Genomic DNA, 27,457 nt, shown 5'->3' on the forward strand with positions numbered 1-27,457 from the left:
GTGAAGCAAATGAAAACTGGGTGACAGATCAGTTCGTGCCTAACACATTGGAAAATTGTTCGAGAACAGGTGGAAAATAAGAGCCAAGGTGCAAACCCAAGGTTTGCATGATATAAAGAGTGGCTGCATTCACATTCATTACTACAAATGAATTAAACCCCTATTACTCCTGAGATTTCTATTAAGTCCAGAGTGAATGTGTGCCATCTTGCTTGCATGCAGGCTTGGCAGAACTTGATTTGATTTTTTTTTTTTATAATTTCGAAGGATAATATCAATGCTTATTTTAAGCATTTTTTCATCTCTAAATTTTCCACAGTTGCACAAAATTATGGATTTTAAGCTTTTTTATTTGTATTGATTTAAATTTTCACAGTTGCAAGAAATTGTGGGGTAGGGGAAAGAATTATTTACAGTAGATGTCGACATTCAAAAAGTTAAAGCTTTTAACGTTGAAAAATTGTCAACATCACGTCAAAATATACAAAGTAAATATCCTTAAATGAAACTAAAATTCTCAAGCAGCATTTTTCTTACTTTACCTATCTGTAAATTTCGATTCATGTTGACCGAAATATATTTTAGTTGGTTTGCGTGTGTCTGGTGAAATCGACATTTACTGATAAAAACCTAATTCTTCCAAGCCTACTTGTATGGTACAGTCCCTCCCCAAACCTTTCATCTTCTCTGCCCGTTTTAAGATGGCACAGGTGCCCATTGGATACTTGGCTTGTGGCTAGAGCTGTGCACCAAATTCTAGGAGTCTATTATGTATTATACTCCTTTCCCTCACTCTGTGTCCGTCTTGTCTATTGATACTGTAAGCTCTTCATGGAGGGACGGTACTTCTCTGAAGACAGAACCTAGTACAGCACCTAGTACACTGGAGCCCCATTTTTGGTCAGTCCTTAGGCACTAAACATGATAAATATGATTAATAAATAATTAGTGTAAGGCGAATACAGGTATTTGCTAACTTAAATGAGAGCCAGAGGAAAAAAGGAGATTTCAACCCTTTATCATTTAAATGACACAAATATTCCATAAATAGCTCATTTTAAATGATTTCCCCCTCATATCCCTACAAAAATAAAATACTAAAAAGGTCCCAGCTATAGAAGGGGATAAAACTGTTCAAAAATTGCAGCTATGTAGTTAGCAGTGTTTTACCAAAAGAAATTTAAAAAGCCAGCATTTGAAACCACTCCATTTTTATTTTTTTTGTGAATGGATTCACCATTGATCAGCCTACAGTCCTTTTCGCGTAATGATAAATCACTGTGTCAGCATTTACAACCCACCTGCCAAGTTTAATCCTATTGGGTTTTAAAACAGCTCCGTTAAAAACCCACTAGAAGTGAGGACTCCATTAGTCAAGTCTGTCTGTGTAGCCAGGTGCTTGTGCCAGGCCTATCACTGCAGCATCTCGGTGCCTTCACCAGGACCCCACTAAAGCATACATCCAATTAGTGTTAGCAGTTGCATAAAGAATTTACTGTCATAGGATGAAATTCACCCACTAGAGTAGGGTCTTCAGAAGCCTCCCCAATTCTGCACCATGCGGTCGGGGAACTGCAGAGCAGGGGCATGTGGCAAGTGTGCACCAGCTCCATATGGGTCACCATGGAGAAGAAATCTGGGGACAGGGAAGGGATTTAGGGACAGCAAGTCAGTCAGCAGCAACACAGGTCCAGTGGCCCACAAATCAGTGCCTAGTAATACTTGAGAGGGACTAGAAGTCAGGAGGCCTGGGTTCTATTCTTGGCTCGGTCACTAACTCACTGGGCAAGTCACTCATTCATTGATTTTAAGGTCAGCATGGACCACTGTGATCAACTAGTCTGACCTCCTCCTCATGCTTCAGGGCTTCAGCCAGCCACCCATAGGGGTAAGGAAGGGTTCTCCCTCCCCCGCCCCCCGCCAATGTGTTCTGGGGCTTGGGGTTTTGTGTCGCCTTCCTCTGAAGCATCAGAGACGGCCACAGCTGAAGATGGCACATTGACGGGGTGGGCCAGGGCTCTGAGGTGGCACCGAGCAGCCTCTATTAAGTGCCTGGCTGGTTCTTGCTCACATGCTCAGGGTCTAACCAATCGCCATGTGCAAGGCTTGGAAGCAATTCTTCCCCAGGTCAGATTGGCAGTGACCTTGGGGGGGTTTCACCTTCCCCTGCAGTGTGGAGGTCACTTGCCAGGATTATCCGGGTTTCTCTCACTTCCTCAATTCCCAGACGTTGCAGAGGCCTCGGGCATTGGTGTGCTTTGGTCACTCCTGTGCTCTGCCTGTGGCACAACAGTCTAGTCTCCTGTGGGCTGTAATTGTGTCCGGGTGCGGGGTGGTGTTGGCGGCCAGTGACATAAGGGAGGTCAGACTAGAGGATCGGGTGGTCCCTCTGGCCTTCAACTCTAGGACTCCTGCATATCACAGGCAGAGAATTTCACTCAGCAATTCCTGCATCGAGCCCAACTTGTTAAATTCACTTCCTCTCTCTCTGCCTCAGTTTCCCCATACATAATGGGGCTAATGATACTGACCCTCCTCTGTAAAGCATGAGCTGTGCTGTGCCCTGTTCATAGGCTGAGTGCCTCCCTCCACAGGCCAGAGCAGTTCCCCATATAAAAGTGGCTTAGTGCTCTGAGAGGGAAGTTAATTTTACTCTGAGGGATGACATATTTTGGATCAGCTCCAATTACACAGCAAGTGAGGGGATTTCACTGAGTATTTGCAATCACCAGGTGAACACGGAGGATGAAAATCAGTGTAAAGTCTCTCTCCTCTTACACTGGGAACAGCTGTGTATTCAGGCCAGAACCACCTCTGAGTAACTCACAAGACACTATCCTTCTAAAAGCCACTGGCTGGATTTCCAGTCTTGGACAATCCCAGCTCCTACCAAAATCAGTGTGAACTGCAGGTGCTCAGCACCATTGAAAAAAATCAGGCTGTTTAGCTGCATTTCCTTTGCAACCTGTTGTGCCCTGAAATGCTGTCCAAGTACTAAAGTGATCACATTGCACCTTCCTGGCTGCCTGCAGCACTCACCTGGCATTGCAGTGCAAACACATAAGCATGCAATTCCAGGCATCACTTACCACCCAGCTCCCCCAAGCGACACCACTAGGTAAGACACTGGTCCTCCTGCAAAACAAAAACTGAGCAGCAGGGCCCCTTCCAGCTGCAGAGAGGTTTGGGGCACATGACTATGCTGTGAATGGGGCTTCAAAGTGACTCTGCTGCTCTGAAAACAGGAATTCCCTCTGTTTCTTCTTAAAAGTTGCTCCTTCCCTTAACCTTCTAGCACCAATCCCACCCAGCTATACGCACTCTCACCTCTCTGATTCAGGGTTTTAGACGGCAAGATCCTCAGGGAACAGAACTTGGGTTTTCAGAGTGCCAGGCAGACCTTTGGTAGCATATTAAATAATAATGGGTACTTTGCAAATATCAGGCCAAAGCAAGCCCTAGGGCAAGGAATACAGAAAGGAAAGTCTCATCAGTGCTAACTTCCAAGTTTTGTAGTTCCTATCATTTTACCTGTCTGGTCGCCCAACTATTACTGCCTGTCTGGTTCTATTTAGACTGTAAGGTCATTGGGGCAGGGAATGTTCCTCACTGTTTGTAGTGTACTGGAGTAACAGCGCTGTCTCTCTTTAAAGAGATTTTCCCATCCTTGCACACCAAAGTGGCCTCTCCTTGGTAATCAAGACCCACTGAGAGCTGGATGGGCCATTGTGCACCCTGGTCTGTGGTGGATTTTCGCCATCAGCGTTGACTGAACCTCTTTTAGGAAATGCCATTGCTGGGCACGGCAGGTGAACTAGGTACCAGGGGTGGCGTGCAAAGTTCTACCGCTTGAGAGGTGGCTTTGTGAGAAAGAGGCAATCGGAGAGGTCTGCTCATAAAAGGAGAGTGTGGGGAACAGGCCCGAAAGCTGGAATGCAGCAGTTTGTTGATAAAAGGATATGGTCTCATTCCACTTTTGCTAGAACACGCAGTTTGACCTGTCCAAACCAAACAGGACCTGCTGATTTTATCAGTTTGCGGGAGCCAATATTTACTTAATTAAGGTACAACTTAGCTATTTAGTTCCCTGCTGATATTTGTTGGCTTCTGTCACGGGCTTGAGGCATGTTTGTTTTCGCCTGCACTTCAGGATTTACAGGCTATCGCTCTCTCTGGTAATCAGATCAGACTGTTCAGACCATTTTTGGTCACAGTGCTAAAGCAACGCTGTCAGAACAGAACATTCATCCCTAGGTGAGCATTCCCGAGGGGGGGAGATGCCACCTTCCAAAGGCACGGTGACTTTGGACATCTAGGTCAGTACTCCCCCACTGCAGCCCAGTGACCAACCTGCCTCCCACTGCAGCCCACAAACTGCAAAAATAAACTGGCCATATCATTCGGAGGATCGAGTTCTGGTAGCCTAAAATGGACACAATCTTTGCCCCAGTTTATTGCAATATTCATTGCTAGTGACCCAGCTCGAATATGGCTGAGTAGAACTCTTGGTAAAAGAGGGGTGGCCTTCTGGTTAAGGCACTAGACAGGGGCTGAGAAAATCTGGGGTCAATTCCCTGCTCTGCCAGACTGTGTGTGTGACCTTGGGCCAGTCACTTCACCTCTCCATGCCTCAATTCCCTATCTGTAAAAAGGGGATAAACCTTCCTTTGCCTGCCTTGTCTATTCAGACTGTAAAATCTTTGGGGCAGGGACTCTCTCTTACTAGATGAATGTACAGCTCCTAGCACATTGACCACCGTCTCTAAACTCTGCTGCTGCTCAAACTATCATGATTAGAATCCTACCAATTCACGACCATGAAAAAAGCAACACAGACCGTGAAATCTGATCTCTCCTGTGAAATCTGGCTAGTGTAGGGGAGGGGCAGGGCTGGAGGCTCTTACCCTGAGCTGGACTCCAGATGCTAGTCCCAGCTGGGCTGGGGGGGGGGAGAACATGACTTCCTCTTCCCCTGCAGGGCCCACTCCCAGGACCAGATCAGACCCATTTCTGGGAACCTTACCCGGCCGCAGGAAACTCCGCAGCTGCTTGCCGGGAGCCCAGCTCTGGGGACAGCACGACCATCAGCAGCAGAGCAGAAGTAAGTGTGGCATACCATGACCCCCACTACAATAGCCTTGCAAACCCTCCCCCCCCCCAAACTCCCCCCCCATTTTTGGGTCAGGACCCCCACAGTTACAACACAGTGAAATTTCAGATTTAAATATCTGAAACTGAAATTTACAATTTTAAAAATCCTATAACTGTGAAATGGACCAAAATGAATGGCAAATTTGGTAGGGCCCGAATCGTGATGAATGGAATACTGAGACCCCCCCTCAACCACAAAACATCCAGTCCTTCCACCCTCCCAGGGCTGGCAACGGCACCAGCAGGTCACGGTCCAAATCCCATTGTTTGCCACGTGGACGGTGCCCACAGGTCTTAGCTGCCAACCTAACACTGTTTCTATTGTTAAGCGGAAAAGTCACCCATGACCAGCTTCAAATCACCGCCCTTTGCGGCACAAATACCAGCAGATTAAGGACGCAGCAGAGAGGGACTAATCTAGGCATCTGAACCTTGGAGAAGAAGAATAGATCCATAGTCATTCAGGACTTCATGACAAAAGAAGGGACTGAGCTCACCATTGTCCTTGTTCTCGAAAACTGACTTCAGCTATAGGAGAATCTCATTTACCCTTCGCAGTTTAGGACTTCTGACACATAATTGAGCACTTCTGCCCTCTAATGGATGGAGTCAGTGGAGACTGAACGGTTCATTAAATACACTTGGGTAACAGGCAACTCCAAGCAGCAGCTCATCCAGCAGGGCTGACTGCAACGTGACCCCCTTCAATAAAGCCTGGCAGCTCAGCCCTGCAGGTTTCCTGCTGGTATTTGGTTTGGCGATGGCCAGGATCGGGGAGTGGCCAAGACTTCCCTGATGTGGTGGACATGCAATGACTTAGCAGCAGGCCTTGTACATGGTGACGTGAATGTGCCGCTGCCCCATCCCAATAGCTCCCCTCCTTAGTGACAATGTGCAGGGACTTTTGACCATGTGCAGGAAGCATCTGCTGCTGCCAGGAACTTAATGAGAATCTGGCAGGGGAACCACACCAAACCGGAGCACTAGGCTGACACATACCCAACTCAGCCAACAGGTCTTTTGTTCCTGTGCCTGGCTAGCCACCACCACCAAACAGCAATCATAGCATCACAGTAATGTAGAACTGGCAGGAACCTCAATAGGTCCTCTAGTAGTCTAGTCCACTCCCCTACACCGAGGCAGGGCTAAGTATTATCTAGACCTCCCTGAGAGGTGTTTGTCTAACCTTTGCCCAGACACTCATGCTGCTTCTGGTGTTGCCCTCCCCTTTACATCTCAGAGCAATATTAAGGATGTGGAGGGTACAGCACAGCCACAACCATAATGGAGGAGGTGGATGTGTCTCACTGACACCAACTTTTTGCTCTCCTGTTGACATCCAGGTTTGAGCATTGGCCTGCTAAACTCAGAGTTGTGAGTTCAATCCTGGAGGGGGCCATTTAGGGATCTGGGGCAAAAAAATCTGTCTGGGGATTGGTCCTGCTTTGAGCAGGGGGTTGGACTAGATGACCTCCTGAGGTCTCTTCCAACCCTGATATTCTATGAATACACCCTCAGTGCAGCTGCAGGTCACCTGCATTTCCAATGCTGGCTTCCCCTGCCAGCACCAAATCTCTTCTTTTCCGTAGTTAAGTTGCACCATTGGGATGCAGACTTGAGCACAATCAAGGCTCCTCTTCAGATGGAAAGAGAAGCTGAGCCAGCAATCTATTATCCGGGCAAACGTTTCTCCACGGACGCCTCACTGCTGTCATTTGATATTAACATCCTGCATGAAGCCAGTGAAAGACTATTACTGTGAATTGCACTGTGGGATAAACGGATATTGGAACAGCCTTGTAATATTTTGCATCATTCGTTTGGCAGGGGAAGATTTTAGAAACAAAGTGAATAATGCGACTGATGACCCTTTCTGTTTCTCTGGATCTTAAGTTCTTACACAGAGGCCTAACTAAGCATCGGAGTACTCCCACTGACTTCACTTGAATGGCTCGCAGGCTTACAATTGGGCATCTGCTTCGGTACCTTGCTGAACTGGGGTTGCAATGCACTGTGGCATCCTTCTCCGGACTGGACGCAAACACTAAAGTTCCTGACCAGTGGCGGACACTGAAGAACCCACCGCACTTTCTGTAAGAGTGAATGGTTGAGATTTTCAAAGCCGCGCAAGGAACCGACACACACTATCACCAATGGGAGATGCGTGTCTATATTCTCTTAGAATGCTTTCCAAGTTTTAATCAAGGGCATCAAGCTTCATGACGTGCCCCAGCAAAATCCATCTCTGCTAAATTGCATTCCACCTGCAGTTTGCTTTTGGCGGAATTTGCCTCCATTTTCCACGCTCTAGCGTTGCCGTGCACTGCTGAACACCTGACCCATTTTAACAAGGGCCAGGCAAAGCAGCAGCAAATGCACAAGCACACCCCCCCACACACACACACACCCCTGCAAAAATACGCTGCTGTCCTGCCTCAAAGAGGCTTGTTGTTTCCATGGCAACGCACTGGTTTTTGTGCATGGTGCTGCATCACAGGCACCTTCAGTTAAGCAGCTGTAGTGATGACTGGATTTTAAGACTCTTGACAAACATTTGTAGCTGTGCACACAACGAATGGGATAATCACGCTGCAGAGCGCAAGCTGATCCCAAGCTCCACCCTGCCCAAGGAACAGCCCTGGACAATCAGACAGCTTCTTCCGGTTACCTGCCTCGGAAGCATGATTTGATCCCCCTGGCAAATCCTCCCAGGTAAACTAAGTAGAGAAGCTAAAAGCTCATGTTAAACCACAGCAGGGCAAGAGCTCTGAAATCTAAAGGGACAGGAATTTAATTGGGAGGTGCTTAAAAAAATCGTGTGTGTTGGTGAAGTGTAATTAGCACTGAAGAAGCCGAGAATGCCATGCCGTTATCTCTCTGCAACGCACTGCCCCTGCTTGCCAGAAAAGCAACCCCCCCACTCTCCGCTCTTCATATAAAACTCCAAACACCCTCTTATCCCATTTCCCTCCCGCCAGCCACCCAGCATAGGGGCTCCCCAATCCGTACCTGGCTGCAGTTTTGCGTCAGTGTATTTTCTGGCGAGGGTTTGTTCTGGGGCTGTCCTTGTTGGCTGCAGTCCAGCTGAATCAGGCTTCTGCATTCCTGATGGCAGGTATATTTGCAATCTAAGCAGGGGGAAAAACAAACACAAAAACGAAGGATGCTTTAGAAATAATGACTGGCTTTCAAGGGGGATAAAAACAGAACAATGAAACAGTGAGAAATAAAAGGGATCAGATTACTGCTGAAGGTCAAACTCTCAAGTTACAGAACCCGATGTTCAGGATGGCACCACTGCAAGTGAAGCATGCACATGCCTACCCAAATTGCAGCCACAGTTGTTATTTCCATTGTGGTAGTGCCTCCAAACCCTACACAGGCCTCAGGCCCCATTGTACTAGGTGATGTGCAAAGAAACATTGACTACAATGACACACATAAATGGTCTATCGGATGCCTAATTGGTTATTTGCATGCACATTTATTGTGACCAAGCATGCAAATGCATGTGCAAACTAGACAGCTATACACATGAAGTACCAATAAAGACTAGTTAATGGAAATTGTTGCAGACTAGCGGTTGGAAAACTGGGAGTCAGGACTCCTACGTCCTATTCTTGACTATACTATTTAGAGTGACACACCTTGGGCAAATGATGACCTCACTGAGCCTCAGTTTACCCATATGTGAAATGAGGGTAATAATACAGCCCTCTCTCATGGGGATATTGAGGCTTTCACTAGTATTTGCAGAGTACCCAGATATCCTGAGACAAAAGGTACCAGAGAAGCAGCAAATAATCACAATTGTTAATGGGCTGAAGTTTACACTTTACCAGTGAACAGAAGCCTATGAGTATTGGCTTGACATAGAGGTTATTCAAATGATCTCGGTGATGTAACGGGTTTTCACATCGTTACTTTAGCAGCGCTCCAAGTATACGTGGCGCTTTGCAGACCAGCCCCACCGCCAGGTCTCTGCCTCAAAGAGCATTCAGTCTCAGTGCCCCACATGGCATCTGTCAGATTGAAAAAACAAAAAACTAAAACAGCCGCCTCACCTACATGAAACACTAAACACTACACAGGCTTTGATGCCTCAGCACTTGCCTTAAACATTCATTTGCCATCAGAATGCATAAAGGCAAAAATAATAATGAAAAAAAAAACCTACTCCCATTTAGGCTAAGACACTGTGGCAGAGAGGCAGGTGAGCTCTAGAGATTAGCAGCTGGTGATGCACCGTGAGAAGGGGGGAAAAATAACCCATAAACCCAAAGTGTGAAGAGCACTATAATTAAACATGAAAAAGCCAGCTTGCCCCAGTACACGCACGACATTAGCAATACTTGCATGAGTAGCAGCGAGTACTTTTACCCATACACAGAGAACTTACAAAGAGTAATTTTAGAACTGTGTTGCCACGAGCAATGAAAAGCTTTGCAGTGTTTTCTTCCCATTTCTTTCCTTTTATTTCTACGTGGAACACTTCGGAAGGAAAATATCAGGGTTTGGTTTTTTTCCTGTTCAAACCCTAATTTCTCAGATAAGCCAGAGACACATTCTTCACAGGAGAAATACCGTACGCTTTGGTTCCCAGAGTACCGTCAGAGTCGTACGCACACAAGAGTCACTCACTCAGTACAGTGCATTGTTTAGGTTACTTGGAACCAAGGACACATCTACATTTGCTGCAAAGGTGATATAAAAAATATGAAGACCCTTGTCCTGTAAATTGTTCCATGTGGGTACTGAGCTCTGCTCAGGTGGAACAACTTGAAGAGGATTCGGAGTGACATGGAACCACTGCAAAAAAATAAATAAATTAATCCACATTTCTTTGATTGAGTGGTTTGTGTTTCCTAGTGCAAGACGTTACACTCGACTCCAACTAGTGCACTAAGAGATGGGCCCTCCCAGATATTCAAACAGAGAGAGAAATACTGACCCCTTTCCCCTCCAAAAAAATTCTGAACTGACCAATACAAGAAACCATTCACAGGTGGTCAAGCTACGGATGAGACGAGCCCAGAATAAGATCCCAGTCCCAACGTCACACACTTTGGGAGCATTTGGATTTGAAGTTGGTGTCTCTGGCTCCCAGCTTGCTAACCAGCTGGACCAAAACCCCACTCCAGAAGCAGAGCTGGGATGCAGTCAAGAATTGCCCAGCTACGAGCCCTGTATTTTTCCACTAGACCATTACCAGCATCCCACCTCTCTCCTCCCAAGCAGAGGAAAGGTTCATAGATTCGGATTGGTTTCTCAGCATGGAAAGTATCTCAAAGTGGTGAGGAGAGAGAGAAATGGTTAGAACTGTGGCAGGGGGAGTCTTTAGCACAATCCTGCTTTCTCTTGGTGGGTGAGGAAATGTATCTAGCAGGGCACAAAATTCTCTGCTACAGCAGTGCCTGGTCGCTCACACCCTTGCCCAAAGGAAACCTGTACTAATTAAAAGCTGACACAGGTGGAGTTTCCTGCCTTACTCTTGACTAGTTTTTCTCCTGATCTGAAATGAGAAGTGCTGACACTTGGATACACAGAGTAGAAGGTAACATCCCATTCCACTCAATTCACAGCACCTTGCAAGTCTTTATAGCAACGCTCCTTTAGGCATCGCAGCCGATATCTCTCCACATCTTACTGCACCTCTTGTGCTGGGGGCTTAAGAGACTGTGATTTTCTAGCAGTGGAAGAACAAGTCTATTGCAAGGCTCTGCTAAACTGAAGCAAGAACCCTTCCTTCTGATACCAGTGACGTAACCAGTAACTTGTACGTAAAGTGTTGGTTTGATATTTAAGGCCTAAAATAGGCACCATTATCAACTAGTTACTGGAAGGTAGGACTTCTGAGTTCTATTTCTAGCTCCGACATCGACTCATTGTGTGACACGGGGCAAGCTGATGCAGTTGAGAAAAAGGGTAACAACGTTCTGGGGTGTATTAACAGGAGTGTCATATGTAAGACCCAGGAGATAACTTCCGCTCTACTCAACACTGGTGAGAGCTCGGCTGGAGTATGGTGCCCAGTTTTAGGCACTGCGCTTTAAGAAAGATGTGGATGAATTGGGGAGAGTCCAAAAGAGAGCAATAAAAATGATGAAGGTTTAGAAAACGTGACCTACAAGGAAAAGTTAAAAAATCTGGGCATGTTTAGTCCTGAGAAAGGACGACAAAGGGGGACCTGATAACAGTCTTCAAATATATGATGGGCCGTTAAAAAGGGGATGGTGATCCATTCCTCTCCACGTCCCCTGAACGGAGGGCAAGAAGCAATCGGCTTAACCTGAAGCAAGGGAGATGTATGTTATACATTAGGAAAAACTTTCTAACTAGAAGGATAGTTAAGGTCTGGAACGTGTTACCAAGGGAGGTTGTAGAATCCCTCTCATTGGTTGTTTTTAAGAACAGGTTGGACAAACACCTGTCAGGGATAAGAACATACGAATGGCCATACTGGGTCAGACCAAAGGTCCATCCAGCCCAGTATCCTGTCTTCCGACAGTGGCCAATGCCAGGTGCCCCAGAGGGAATGAACAGAGCAGGTAATCGAGTGATCCATTCCCCATCACCCATTCCCAGGTTCTGTATGGTCTAGGTTTACATGGTCCTGCCTCAGCACAAGGGCTGGCTAGTTCGAGGTTCCTTCCAGCCCTGCATTTCTATGGTAAGCCCATTTCACATCTCTACGCATCCATTTCCCCCATCAGCAAAATGGGATAACACTGAAGGACAGGCCAAGGCTTTGGGCACTAGCCTGGGACTCAGCAGACCTGGGTTCAGTTCCCTACTCCTCTACAGACCAGGAGTAAGTCATAAATGCCTTGTCTTCACCGCTGGAAAGGGGGTCCCCCACCCTTCTTTATGACAAGGTGACACTGGTGAGTTATCTTGGGGTCAGATCCTAAGAGGAGGTGAGGCACTTGGAGTGTTAACTGTGAGGTAGCCAGGTGAGGTCAGCACCATAGCCCCTATCCGTGGTTGGCCTTGCAGTAAAGCGGAAGTGCCCTGGCTTCACTACATTTTTACAGCCAGCCAGAGAGCTAACACCCATAGTAAAAAGAAAGAGTTTGTCAGTGAAGACACCCTTAGTCTCTCTGGGCAGCAGATCCCCAGCTGTGTAATGGGGATAGTAGCACTCCCATGGCTTACAGAGGTGTTGTGAGGATAAATACATTAAATATTGGGAGTCCCTCAGATACTGTGGTGATGGGGGCCCGATAAGTACCTAAGATGAATACTGATCTGCTTTTTATAAGCCATCTTGAGAACCTTGGATTAAATAGGATTATGCAGGTGTTTAGTATGATTACATAGCAATTTATAAGAGCAAGTTTAGGAAGAAAAGAGGTCTCTCTGTATCAGCACTTTCATTGCCAGTTACTGTAACTGAAGTATGTACCTAAATCATAAATCTATTGTCAGATTCTGCCTGGAAACGCCCTTGGATAGGATATTGGAAATTTCACATGGTCTCAAATATACAGCTGACATGTTACCTAGCTCCCTCCTTGTACACACACCGCCTAGGCACAAACAAAGAACTGACACGGCTTTTCTTGGAAGATGATCTGTGTTACTGTAAGATGTTCAACTGCTCGATAAAGCAGAAGCTCCATAAAGAACTTTAGGAAGTGAGCATTTTGCTTTGGCCTCTTTTTGTTATAAAGAACGATTTTCAATGGCAATTGCAGCACAGCAAAGTTTGCATCCTGCACCACATGTGGCTTGACCATTTCTCTTTACTAAAAGCTACGTGTTGGCCTAAATTTGTTGCCGTTCTCCCATCCTCCTCTGTCAAAGATTTGACTTGAATGTAGTTTACTAACTACAGCTAAAACATCCTGTTGGTATTTACATGACCCATGTGAGCCTTTTCAATGTTAACTATATTATAACCGAACTTGCTTTCCCTTTTACATTAGCCAAAATTCCAGAGACGTTACTGGGGGAAAAAAGTAATTCAGTCAACAGCATTAGATTGGCTACCAGATATTTTCCATAAAGCAAAATGTGTATTGCACTTGGCATCTGCTGCTGCAGCAAATTAAAATATCACAGTGGAGCTTTCAAAAAGATAGTAATTATCCAACCATTCTATCTGGCTGTGCTTAGAGATGCATATTAGCTCTTGCATTGCAAAGTGCTGGTTAATTTGCAGCTGCAAAGCCATGGAACAGAACCAGGGTTTTGTTTTATAGACCTAGGCCTCGTTCATACTCAAGGCACCCATAGCATGCATCAGATAAAGGATTGTGCAGGTGGCTCTCAAACTCCTGAGTGGCAAAGCCTTTCCTATCATCTTTGTCCCATCACCACTAGGGGGCCACCGAGAGAGAGCGCAAGTCTGCTTGTGTTCTGAAAGGTAACAGATGGGCAGGAGGGGTCACCTGCTCAGCATCTCATCTGAAGGATGGTGCCTCAACAAGATAGCAACACTCCCCTGGTGTTGCATTGTGTAGTCAGCACTGGACTGTGCAAGCCCACAATTCTCTGGCTGAGAGAGAGAGAGGGTATTAACAGGGCAGCAGCAATTCTTCGCTCACAGTTTGCCCTAAAGTCACTGGGAGTTCTCCGTCACACCCCGAGGCCTCTAAATGACTGTGGTTCCAACTGCACTGAGCACTTTCAGAGCTCAAAGCTCCAAATAATAATTGGAGATGGGAGATGAAGCTGCAGTTCAGATCCAGGTTTCAAACACCACCAAATGGAAGGTGGCGGGGTTGGGGCTTTTAGCACACGCCCATCTCAAATAACAATCCTTTGCCCAAATGCAGCATCTTCCATCTGAGGGTCTCGCGGTGCTTTATAAACGTCAGCCCTCCCATCACCTCAGGGAGCGGTGCTTCATTTGTAATGAAAGAGGTGCCGGGGCTCAGGCAATTTTTTAACATTCATAACTGATGGAGCGAGCCCAGAAGTGCTGGGGTCATGAACTGCCAAGGAGCTGTGTGTTATACCTGTTTGAAGGATGAAAAATACGGCGGCATAAAGGGACTGAAGTAGCCACTGGCTTTGGAAGCCCAGCTGGAGACACCGAAGGTCTGATGGGCAAAGAAGCTGAGCACCTAGAAATCCGGCCCAAGATTCCTCAAGCTGGACACCCAAAAATCAGGGGTCACGTTTAAAGATTTGGCAGCGGCTTGTCCCAGCTCACATAGCAAGTCAACGGAAGTCGTAGGAACAGAACCCAGGAGTCCTGTTGCCTCAGTCCCAGGCTCATACCACCAGACATTTGTCCATCCCGGCTTTCTTAAACCTGCTTGCTTAGGCTGTTTTTTTCAGCACAGGATTCAGTCACTGGTATAATTGCACACAGAGCAGCTATTAGAGAGTCTTGATCATATCAATGTTAGGTAAAAGAATCCCTCATTAAAGGGCTTTCATCCCCATTCTGGAGCAAATTAATATTCATAGGCATACTCCGCATAGCCTTTAATCTGCCATTCTTTTATTTAAAACATGCGGCACATTTAGTTGACATTTCAGACAACACAGTAACATTTAGTCTAAACCAACAACTGAGATGTTTTGGAAGTTTTTGTTGTTTGAGTTAAGATTTATTTTCCCAAATGGCCAACAGTCTCTCAATTAAAAGACATCATATTTTAGAATAAAAAGGGTCTCTGCTTTGAAAAGACAGCTAAAGACCCATCTCTTAGGAGTCAAACAAACTGTAGCTTTACAAATATTATGGCTTTGTTAGTTCACTTCTATGGCCCCTTTTGTCTGAATAACCCAAAGTGTTTTTAGAAACATTAGCTATCTTTCCCTGTGAGGTAGGGAGTATTATTGTATCCATTCTACAGATGGGTAAGATAAGGCACAGAGAGGTTAAGTGACTTGCCCAAGGTAACACACCTAGTCAGTGACAGAGCCAGGACCTCAATCCCTTAGTCAAATCCCTCTCCTATCATCCCCCTCTTCACTCTCCCCTCCCTTGCCCGTCCTCCCAAGCTGGTAAGAGAACCCATGAGTTCTAAGCCCAGGTCTCCTGCTCTAACTAGCAGACCACAATTCCACCACAGGTGACAAAGCATGGACAAACTGCTCTGCAGCTTGGGTTACTATAGAGCAACGCCCAGGACAGGAGCAGGATCTTTTAAATTTCCCTAAGCAACTATTCCCTGTTCCCAAAGCAACTCGTTAACACCAGCCCTGGATGTTCCTGTCACTGGAATCCAACGATAATACAACCGAGAGGGCACTAAGGGTTCACTGCAAGGTAACCTCCTGCCTTGCTGGGCTGAGACGCTGCCTCCACAGTGCTCAATGAAGGGATTACTGTTAGATTTTTTCCCCCCCCTCTTGCTGTTTCAGAGTTTGTTGGAAGGGTTTTTAAACTTTGCAGAACTGGAAGACACACCTGGCTCCTTCCAGAACGAGGTGAGATTTGTTTCTTCCAGAGTTCCAGCAGCACTAGAAAGCTCACCAAGCCAGGGCCAGCTCCAGGCACCAGCCGACCAAGCACGTGCTGGGGGCAGCACCTTGTAAGGGGCGGCCAATCTTTGGGTGGCGGGGCAGCGCTCGGGTTTTTGGGGTTTTTTTTGGTTCGGCGGGGCGGCGTTCCAGGTTTTTGGTTTGTTTGTTTCGGCGGCGCGGCGCTTGGGGGGGGGGGTTTCGGCGGGGGAGGGCAGCGCGGGGGGGGCGGGGGGGGGGGGGGGGGGGGGGGTTTTTTTTTTTTTTTGTGCTTGGGGCGGCAAAAAAGTTAGAGCCGGCCCTGCACCAAGCACATCAGCTCTGAAGGCTAAGATGGTGGAAAAGCCTTCGGAAAGGAAGGGCGATCTTGTGGTTGGAGTATGGGATTGGGAGTAGAGAGACTGAGGTTTTACTCCTAGTTCTGCCACAACTTCATGTGACACCCCCCCCCCCCCCCCCCCCCAGCACCTCACCTATGGCAAATAAGGATAACACTGATCTACCTCACAAGAGCATTGTGAGGCTTAATTCATTAAGTTCTGTAATGCACTTTGCATGATCCTCGGATAAAAGGCTCTGCAGAACTGCCAAGACTTACAGCAAAGGCCCTTCGTGCAGTAGAGACGCAGGAATTGGAGAAGAATCTCATATCCCATTCATACTGCCAGGGGAAATGTAGGGAGACATCGCAGTCACCCAAACTAGCACTTGGAAAGAATAGGATTTATCACTCCAACCCTTGTGAAAAGCAATAGGGGACCTTTCATGATCACAAATAGCCAGAGGGCCTTCATTTTACATCCTATCTGAAAACGAGAGCCAACGTCTGTAAAACGTTCAATACACTGAGAGATCATTTAGTCTGCTAACTCATCCTCGAACATTACATAATAAAATGGTTCACAGGTTTTGCACAGCTCAGTTATCCCAAATAGTACATTTTAGGACCGATGTTTGACTCCTATTAGCACACCTCCTTAGCTTACACATAAAATAAAGACTTATAGAGACAAATTTTTAAAAGTGCTCACAATGGGTGCTGGGCCCTTTTGGAAATCTGGCACGAAAGGCAGGTTTATATGAGCATTTTAACCAGTTAATTTATTGCCTGTGACGTTGATTTGGCTAACAACGTCTGTAATGCTAGGGTGGACACCCCACAAAGGTTGCCGTTTACCGTTAACATTTATGGAGTGTCCAGCCTCGCATGAACAAACACGTTTGCCAATTAATCTGAGTCAACCATCAATTCACTCAAGCTAAAAAAAACTCGAATGCAGACCTAGCCTTAGTGTCATAGGGGGAGCTCAACCTGTCCCGATTGTGAGAGCTGATCCCTTGGAAAATTAAGCCTACACAGAGCAAGTTTTTTTTTACCTCTTGCTTGAGGAGAACTATGAAAACAAAAAGAGAAAAAGAGAGTGCAACCTGGCATGAGCAGAGGCAGGGAGCAAACCCCACCAAACCACTCTGTGGGTTTTTTCCAATCACAAAACCTCAATTGAGCTTTCATTTCTCGAAGTTTTCACAGATTTCCTGCCAAGCCCCAGGTTTCGCTACTCACTCTTGTCTTCACTCTGGCAGCTGCCGACACAGTGCTTGCCAGGGGAAGTGTGAAATTGATCCCAGACAATTCCATGATCGCAGGACAAAAATCAATGCATTCATTCGTATTCTACATATATCAATGATGCTTAAAAGCTCCTTACGTAAATGGAGGTGGGGTGTATGAAATGGAAACTCTATGGCTGAAAACAACCAGCTCTTCAAAATCATAACTGGGTGGAAAAAAAAAAACGAACTCATAAAACCTACCCCAGATGTAGATAGGACAGACACAGTTTTTAGACTCTACTACTAGAGCAAGTTCTACTATAAGTCCACCAAGTCATTTAACAGAGATCATTCCCCTCCCTGCTCCTCTCAGGGCACTCTGGAATCTAATAGGCTAAGAAAAAATTAGGCTTTGTTGATTTGATGCAAAACAAAAGGCAAAAATAAGGCAAGGAGATTTGACACACACCCACACCCCTAAAGAATTCTAATCTTTAACATTACACTGTAGCATTTACAGAGTATTTTTAAAACAGTATCTGCTTCACCAGATTTTTGTATCAACGTTTACAAGAAAAATAAGGTGACTGTATAAACAAAAAGCAACCTTTTCCACTGCATTACAAGCAAATAGAAAACACCAAGAAGAATCTTGTGTATTACCTATTTTATTTAACACACACAAATTATCTATATGATCTATTTCACTCCGGAACATAGATTAAAGGAGAGCCTGATCTTTCAGCCCTTACTCACACACGTAATCTCATTGATTTCACTGGGACTACACAAACAAGTAAGGACTGTGGGATAAGTATATTCAAACCATAATTTAATGTATTCTTGAACTAAAAAAAAAAACAAAAAAACCAACCACCCACAAAGTAGAGGGATGATAGAAGACTGGATATGCCACATAGATCTGGATATTAGCCCCTGGATTGGGAACCCTGTTCCAAAATAGTTCCGCAATGACTGTACTTCTAGGTTTAGGACCAATCCTGGAAATACTCACTACTCAGGAGAGTACACGTCCCTGTGAATAGCCCTACTCAAAGGCAATGGGACTACTCTCAGAAATGGCATGTAGGTTCCAATCCTGCAATGGGAGCCAGCTGGGCAGGTTCCCTGAGCTCTGCACAGAGGCCCACTGACTTCAGCGAGACAGCACACGGGCATGAGAGTCTGTCCACGTGGAGTCCCGGTGAAATCAATGGGCCTGCCTGCATGTGAGGATCCAGCCACATGGATGAAACTGCAAGATCAGAGACAGTTCATTAAGAGGAAGAGTTTACAGGACGGTGACCTTACAGAGCATAATATTTCAGAATTAAAGGGACTCTGTCAGAGGATTCAAGTTGGAGTCAGTAAGTCACTCAAGCACGGGCTTAAATCCCAATGAAGGGGAGAACACTCCATTATAGTTAAGTGCTTTGCTGAACTGGGGCTGAAAAGCTTATTTTAATTTAACAAGTTTTTCGTACCTGTGTTCCTAATACCCGAGATTGTTAAAACTGAGCACAAATTTAATATAGAACCTTTCTTCTAATATCTGTGCTATATTTAGAGTTTTACTCTGCTTAGGCAGCAAAGATAGGCTGTCACATCTCATGTCCTGGGCTGCATATGCTGCTGGGAAATATTTAAAGCCCCAACACAAAACCATCTACACTGATTTTATTTAAAATCACAAAGGTCTTCCTGTTTACAGCAGGTTTTGTGATTTTTAAACACAAAGCTTCCATTTGGAGGCTAAACTAACTGTAGATTTAAAGATCAATAAAAGATTTGCTCAAAACAAGTGTGATTTCACAAAGCCCGCACAACATTCCTTTATCAATTTAAACATGCAGCAGCCCTAATGTTTAGCAGGGAACTTGTGATCCCCCTGCAATTTTAAAAAAGTTGCCTCTTTCCTGAGAGAAATCCCTTGTTACTCACCAGGCTTGGGGAGCGGGGAAGTGGCTCAAGGTAACCTAAATGAGCTCTTTAAAAAAAAAAAAAAAGCTTGCACTTAGATCTGAAGGAACGCAATTTATATGTTCAGCATCGTTTGTGTGTCAGGGCCTAATCCATGCATTACCTGGCAGGTCATTGCACAATGGAAGGAGCACAAAGAAGGATGGCTAGCCTTGCATTTGGGAGCCCTGGGTTGAAATCCCTGTTCCATCAGACTTCCTGTGTGGCTATTTTACAAGATGCGGAGTGCCAGTCTCCCAGGCCAGGCCGACAGACTCTCACACTAAAAGGGCTCCAGCTAGCATGCAAAAAACCAGTGTGGACATTGCAGCTTGGGCTCTCAACCCTAAGGGGCGGATGCACTTGAGAGCCCAAGCTGCTGCCGGAGTCACAACATCCACGCTACTACTTTCAGCAGGCTAGCTCAAGCCCTGCTAGCGCAGATCTACCTACCTGGGCTAGAAGGCTCTCCCCCAGCTGCAGCACAGACACTCTGCCTCCGTTCCCAATCTGTAAAATGGGGATAACAATACTCACAGGGGTGTTGTGAGGCTAAGTACACTAGCGATTGTGAGGCACTCTGATACTGACATAGCCCCAATCACTGTAGTATCTCAGACAGACAGACATGTCCGTTATGGAGTTTCCTACACCTTTGTCTGAAGCAGCTGGCATAGGCCATTGTCAGAACAGGATACTGGCCTAGCTGCCCTCTGGTCTGCTCCAGTCTGGCGATGCCCACGTTCCTGGGACTATCAATGTTATTTCAGTAGCTTTTTAAAAAAAGAAAATAGGAACTGTGGAAGGCAGTGTTGCCAATTCACATAATTTTAGCATGAGCATCACAATTTTGGGGGGTTGTGTTTTTAAAGCCACAGCTCCTGGAGTCAGGGGATGATGTTGAAAATCTCAGCTTTCTTTAAAAAACAAGAACCACATTTTAGCCCTCAGGGTTGTTGGAAAAAAGCTTGAAAACGTGCTTCCTAAAATCTCAAAAGCCCAAGAAAAAGAAACCAAAATTAATTAAAAAAAAAAATCTCATGATTTTTAAGCTACAAGGAGTCCAGTGACTCCTTATTTTTGTGGATACAGACTAATACAGATACCCCCGATATATGATTTTTAAGCCACTCTCTTTTTTTGGAACCTGATGCGTGATTTTTGAACGCTTAGGGTTGGCGATGCTAGCCCGAGAGGTGAAGGAAGGAATACCCCATGTTTGCCCTGGCAATGGTGGTGTCTGCTCAGCTGCGTGCACTGTCTTACTGGAGGAATGACTGAGAATCAGAGAAGCTGAACCTCCGCTGGGGAGCTGGTGCCTGAGGGGAAGGCATTAGCAATCTCAAGAGGGAGAGGGAAGTCATTTATCATTTCACAGTTAGCTGACGTGAGCTGCTTATCATTTTTCTATTTAGAGTCAATTTGCTTAAATATGCCTGGGGGCAAGTCAAGAAGGATTCTTTTTTTTTTTTTTTTAATTAGAGACGAGCTGAACAGTTACTCGGTAATTGTAATGCACGGCCTTCTGGGTAATCAGAACATCCTCTCAGTAAGGGTCATGTACAAATGCTTTGCAGGAGGTGCCAGTTCTGCTTGGGCTGTGCATTCACCTAGAGCAGCTGGAGGGGGAAAAATAAACCCAGCCTGTGCAGGGGATGACAGAGCTGAACGGAAATTAGGGCGAAGGTGAACTGAATCCGGACCATTTGTTCCGTTGGGGTGAGCACACAGCATTCAACACCCACTGAGACAGATGGAGAAGGATGGTCTTGTAGTTAAACCACTGGACAGCAACTCATTAGATCCTAGTTCCATTTCTGGTTCTGCCACAGACACTTTGAGAGTCACTTCGTACCTCTGGGACCCAGCTTCCCTACCATAAAAGAGGGATAACGACACTCCCTCCATCCAGTCTTGTCTATTTGTACTGTGAGCTTTTAGGGGCAGCAACGGTCTCTTATTGTTCGTACAGCGCGAAGCACAATCAGAGCCAGGTCTTTGCTGGGGCCTCTACATGCTACCAGGATATAAACAAGGATTAAAAAAAAAATCTCCCCCCCCCCCCCCCCCAGCAAAAATTCAACTCGCCAATTCCCCTGGCAGACTGATTCCGTATTCCACGCTCTGTACCCCACCGGAAATTGTACCAGGAATTCTGATGGATTTAGCTTGTTCACCTGTATGGCAGTGTTTTGTCACAGAACCCCACTGGAAAGGTTCAGCTTTGCAAACACGTTTGTTCTTGAAGCTCTGGGTTAAGCCCCCCGAGCCAAGCACTATCCAGGTGGGCGAATCCCCATCTAAAAACTTTTTGGCTCCGGTTTGTCTCTGACATTTATTCCTTCACGTGCATCAATTCAGCACGACCGAAAGGAGCTTTTCTCAACAGCCCCGGGGACTGAACTCTGCTCTCCCTACATCGCAGCAGCTGTAGCACAAGCTTCCCTTAAACTGCTCTGTCTCTGTGTGGAGACGGGCATTCCAGCTCTATTGGCCTGCTCTGTCCCTAATCTTCACTCTCCGCTGAGGGGGCCAATTAGATCCAGCTGTGCTTGTGGTTCTGGCGACAGGGACTCCTGTCACTGGGAATGTGGCTGGGACTCATCAACTGCATGTCACTCAAGCCACTGGAAAGAATGGGTGTTTAGTGCAGTGCGGTCGTGTTTAGGGAAATAGACCTTACACAGCGTTCTTGTTGGAAGCCTCGGCAAATGGAAAATCTGAGACTCCTCAAGTGAGCACTGACCAAGAAAGACTTGTTGCCCGATGGAAACAGTCTCGGTAATGCTACTGAATGTCATATTACAAGCAGAAGTGTCTGCCAGCTCAACAACATTCAAAATCTTCAACATCATTGAAGTACTGCAGGGCTCCTAACCCTTTAGAATACATTGGAGCCCACGGGCCATATCAAAAATATACGCACACTACCACACTTACTTGTACCTAGAGCCAGCTGAGAATTTTTTGATCAATCATTTTTCACTGAAAAAATGCCACTCTGTCAAAACCAAAACGGTCTGTGGAACAAGGTTGGGTTCAACAAATTTCCCGAATCAAGAAACTGTCAGGGAAAAAGGTTCACAAACTGTCAAAATGAAACATTCCAGGTTTTCCAATAAAAACCGATTCCCAAATTTAAGCTATCTAGACAAAAAAGGTTAAAAGGTCAAAATCAGAATATTCTGATTTACCTGAAACAAAAGAAATTTTGGTTCGCGGCTACTTGAAATTTTGACTTTTCGTCATGATTCAAAATGAGAAAAAAAAAAAACTAACTCTCGAAAATGTTCACAGGACAGAACAACTGTTTCCTGCCCAACTCTACTTATCTCTCACTTGGACAAAGACGAGAAGTTACATGGGACAGCTTGCCAGCCATAACAAACATACTGTTGATCAACTTTGTCTTCACCCCATGGGGAGCAACAACAGGTTGGAATTTAGCACTCTTTAGGCCACCCTTCAGTTACCTCTGAATTGGACAAGTCTTAGAACAAGCCACAGACTTTTTAAGGCACCATAGACCAAGATTTTCAAACCGGGGTGCCCTACAATTAGGCCCCGAAGCCTGTATTTAGGCACCTTAATAAGCGTAATCGTTTTCATAAGCGCAGAACTGCTAGAGAGCTGGTCAGCCCCTCTCAGAAACAGGCCTCTTAGTCAGGTGCCTAAATACAGACTTCAGAGCCTAACTTTGCACATCCAGGCCCAAGGTTATTAATGCAAAGAGAGAGGGGAAGAGTTCAGCGCATGAGGATAACAAAGGTCACAAGTCTGTGGTCAGGAGATCCTTCATCACCTCACAGTCTGAGTAGGTGATAGAGCCTCTTTCTCAGCAGAAGGGGAAAGGTGGTGGTCACCAGTTTAGATACCACCAGCCTCTATCTGGGCTGAATGCAATGGAGCTTTGGAGCAAGCATTCTGGAAAGATGCACATGAGGGGTATGGGTAAGTGCAGTGACATGCACCTCAAAAACTTCATGGGAAAGATGAAGGAATTAACGTAACCATCCCCTACTTCATAGTAGCCTCAGATCCCCTCTCCCCTCCCTAGATCAAGTTAGGGTTCGCTCATAAAGCAGTAATTCCAGACCACTGACACAGGGGCCAGCGCAGATACTTCCAGCTGATCCGACCAGCATTCCAATCTCCCCCTCCCTACACCTTGATGATGAACTTGGGACTGGGTCCCAGTAATGGCTTCCAGCTCTGTGTGCAATTGCAAAGCTGGGAGTTGCTGCAGACAGTTCTGTTATGAGTCAGAGAACCCAGAGCTGAATGGAAAGCAGCACACGCTGGCTTGTACAAGGAAGGGGGCATTCCGGGAAACCAATTCAGTTACTCACACAGTTTGGGGATCACAAGCATTTGAGAACAAGTAATCACAACAGCCTCACTCCAGATCTTCCCCAGTACCACAAATTCCCTTTAACTGGAATTTCATGAACGATGGGTACTGTATTGCTGCTGTGACCTTCTTCCAGCTCTCCCTACCATATGCCCAGAATATGCATTATTTAATTGTTCCTGTAATGAAAGCTGATTTACTGCATGGAAAGGCAGAGAGTAATAAAAGGAACAATAGAGTTCTGAGTATGTGAATTGGGAGCAGAGACTGAGTACAGCCCAATGCACACCAAGAAATTTAACCAGCAGATTGTTTTAGATATTAAGATAACGGGATCCCTTTTGATTTCAATTCCATATATGCACTCAGACAACCTTCCGTGGATAATAAGGCAATTTGAGACAGCTTTGCACTACAGCACATTAGTCTAATTTCTGTGTTTGTACCTTCCACAAAGCTCACTATACAATGGCCATAAAGTTCAAAGGCATTTTCTTTGTAAATGGTGTCCTTCCACCAGAATTTCTAAATACACCAAAGGCACATTACAGATGGCACTGGATGGCTCAGATGATTGGGAATGGGCTAGAGGTTACCCATTCAAACCCAGCCAAGGTCAGTAACATCTTTCAACTGCTACTTGAGTGCGTCAGGTCAAGTCCCAGTGAATGTGTACCAGCAGCGCTACCACTGGCCACGTTCTTGGCATTCTCAACAAAGAAAACAATGAACAAGCCATGGAGGCTGAAATATCCTCACTCAGTCTTGGAGACGGTCCCTCCAGCTCAAGGGTGAAGCGCAGGCTAATATTACCACTGTATAATGCTTTACCTGGCCTGTGCGTAAAAAGAATCCAGCACCCTTCATCAGCACTAGATACATACCTTTTTATTTGATCATTTTTTGTTAATCTTTCCACAGATACCTACTTAAAAACACCCAAAGAAACCCTCAGCTGCATCAGTCATACTATTTTTTTTTTTAAAGAGCCAAATCAGAACTCTCTATGAACAGTACTTAAAGCAAAAACATAGGCTCACACAAAGCATTGGGGAGGAGGTACCTGAATACGCAGAGCGGAACCCAATACAGCCATTACTGACTTGACCCTTCCAGAAACCCTCCACTCCTGTTGAGGCTACAAAGCTGGGAGATGAAAGTGAACAAGAATGGGCTTGGTCAGAAGACAGTTGGTGCTTCCTCCTTCCAGTCTGACTGGAAACACCACAAGACTAGATGTTCTTACTATATCAAAGGGATTCCAGATGCATGGGAAAGCCTAATGTATTGTTTGAACCTCCAAACGGGTTTGGTTTAGAGCTGGTCAAAAAATTTTTCCATCCAAACATTTATTTTTAATGGGGGAAAAACAGCTTATTGATTGAATGGAAACTTTACAAGGAAATTTCCACTTTAATGAAAATTTACTTTTTGACAAAAATCTGAAATATGTTAACAAAACAAAAACAACTTAAATTTTCCATCAAATTTTTCACAAGGGAAATATATATCTTTTCCCAACCAGCCCTAGTTTTGTTCAACACGGGAGTCACACGGAGGGGCTATTTCATCTGACATAGATCTCTCCAGCCCTAGTCATGTACCTACTTATTTTTCTGGACAGAAACAGTTTCACACTAATAATAGTGGTGAGGTGGAAATAGAAGCCTCAAGGGGGAACCAGAAGGTAAGTGTTCCCTGCCTTGGGTCTAGTGCTGACACCAACAAGGAATCCAGGAGGGCAAAATCTCCATCTTCTATGTTTTGTGCAAGACAAAGCTTCACAGACATCTGCTCCCAATGCTACACATGGCCTAGCTTTCAAGAGGCTTCGTTCTGCTCACTACCGAGATGGGCTCCTATGAACCTCTTGTGATAGAAGGACCATCAACTGATTCAGAACTGTCTCAGGTCTCTCTCATATGTATTTATTTGTAGGCTGGGATGTTCAAAGCAGTCTATGGGAGTCAGTCACCCAATTTCTCTATATTCCTTTGAAAGGTGCTGCTACAAAGCAACTACAGCATGCTTAGGCAACCGGATCATTTAATCTCTCGGCCTTTACCCCATAAAAATGTAGGATTTGGTTTGCAAAATGGGCTAAGGTCTATGATAGCTTCAGGTCCACTCTCCTTCCCAACCCCACTTTTGCACATCCAGAATATGATTTTTCTGAAACAACTAATAACTTTAAGAGCTCAACTTGAGACACTTTAAAGAGACCTAATTTTCATCTAGATATTTGCCTAGTTTTACAACAGACTACAATAAAAGCACTAGCGAAGTCAGTACAAATTAAAATTTCATAGACAGGGATTTGTTTATACTGCTCTGTATATTATACACTGAAATGTAAGTACAATATTTATATTCCAATTGATTTATTTTATAATTATATGGTAAAAATGAGGAAGTCGGCAATTTTTCAGTAATAGTGTGCTGTGACACTTTTGTATTTTTATGTCTGATTTTGTAAGTTTTTAAGTGAGGTGAAACTTGGGGTACAAAAGACAAAGACTCTTGAAAGGGGTCCAGTAGTCTGGAAAGGTTGAGAGCCACCGTTCTAGAGTAATAACACTAATTCTGCCTCGCATTCCTGCCAGTTGTAGTGCGTGGGACGCATTCCTAGAAAACTGCAGTATTTCGCCATAAGGGAAGAGCAAGAAATTCTAGGATGCCATGACCCAAGTTGTTCTCATTACCTTTTCAGCCCAAAATGGGAAGTGAAAGGGCTGGAGAGCACTGGTAAAAAGCCTCTTCTTGGGAAATCCCCAGCCCAAGTTTGCAGAAACAGCAGCCGAACTTTTGGGTGTTTACCAAACAAAACCCAAACTCTTTGAAGCTGGCCCCTTCCCTGCACCATTGTCCCCATCTATCTCAGTACTTGTATGGCCAGCCTCACCACTATATCATCCTGGGGCTCGTAGCCAGCTCTGGATAGGACTGCACCGATAGCATGACAGAGAAGCTCTCACTGTAATTGCAATGGATTGGTTTGTTCATCTTCCTCAGACCACAGCAATAGCTTAAAAACACTGATATTGGCTCTGACCCTGGAAGCAGCTAGGCACCCATAATGCCACCTCTCCCCCCAACACACTGAGGTCAACAGCAATCCTGGCCGCTCAGCAAGCCTCAGGATCAGGCCCACGATTATTAGGCATTTCTTTACGGGATCTACTATGACACTCTCTCGTCACTATCACCTATTAACAGACATAATCACTTCAGTAACTTGCAGGGAAAACTAATTTTAGAAACTTAACCCAGCTCTAGGATATAACCACGTGACAGGGTTTGCCAAGAGCCTCTGAAGTAGGATGCCTCCACTCAATGAGTAAGATATTTTACATTTAAATTAAGAGACACTTAATTTGACAGAAACTGAATTTCTATCAAATATGTAAATAAATTCCCACAAAGGCATCGGGTTTAGTGATCGATCAGAATCTCTGTCGTCCTCCATTAAAAACAGAGATTGATTATTTTTTGTCCAGCTAAAATTAGAGACTCTTTGAGCTGATACGTGAGTGCCCCCAGAGGAAGCTATTTCTTTCCATCTCCTCCCCAAATGCACAAACCAAACAGCACCTCTTGCAGTTTTAAGCACAAATACTTTTGCCAACCCAGTTTCCAAGAGACAATTGTATATCTCTAAGCTCCTCCATTCGACAGATTACTCCATCGTACTTGTGTATCTGGGACCAGATTCTGCTCTCAGTTACACCAGTTTAAGTTGGGGGCAATTTTAGGTGTTTCAACTGAGTCATGTCAGAGCAACATTGTAATAGCTGAACGCCACATTTGGCCCTCGGGAATCTCAGCCTTTTTGCAAGATATTAGAAGTAATCAGAGCTTGCTAGGAGAGGAACTGTTAAGCTGCCAAATATCCTCTCTTGCTTTTCCAATCAAAGCAATTTTGAAGTTGCACAGAACAAAGCAAGCATGTCCAATCAACAGAAGCTAAGATTTAAAATAGCAACAACTTTAAACCGGCTTCCTTGTCTCCCACAGGAGGTG

The 27,457-nt window shown here is 45.3% G+C and overlaps 1 protein-coding gene across 1 annotated transcript in view; it reads right to left on the reverse strand.

Annotated features, from left to right (window-relative positions):
- The window catches only part of LOC112118433 (ras association domain-containing protein 5), an 84,199-nt gene that overhangs the window by 53,611 nt on the left and 3,131 nt on the right, over positions 1-27,457 (reverse strand). Inside the window, exon 2 of the mRNA XM_026655157.1 lies at positions 8,161-8,279. Within this exon, the coding sequence (XP_026510942.1) occupies positions 8,161-8,279 (119 nt within the window). The remainder of the gene's footprint in view (positions 1-8,160; positions 8,280-27,457) is intronic.

The sequence above is a fragment of the Terrapene carolina genome, unplaced genomic scaffold (assembly GCF_002925995.2).
Source record: "Terrapene carolina triunguis isolate 2854851 unplaced genomic scaffold, T_m_triunguis-2.0 Scaffold198, whole genome shotgun sequence".
Taxonomy (NCBI): Eukaryota; Metazoa; Chordata; order Testudines; family Emydidae; genus Terrapene; species Terrapene triunguis.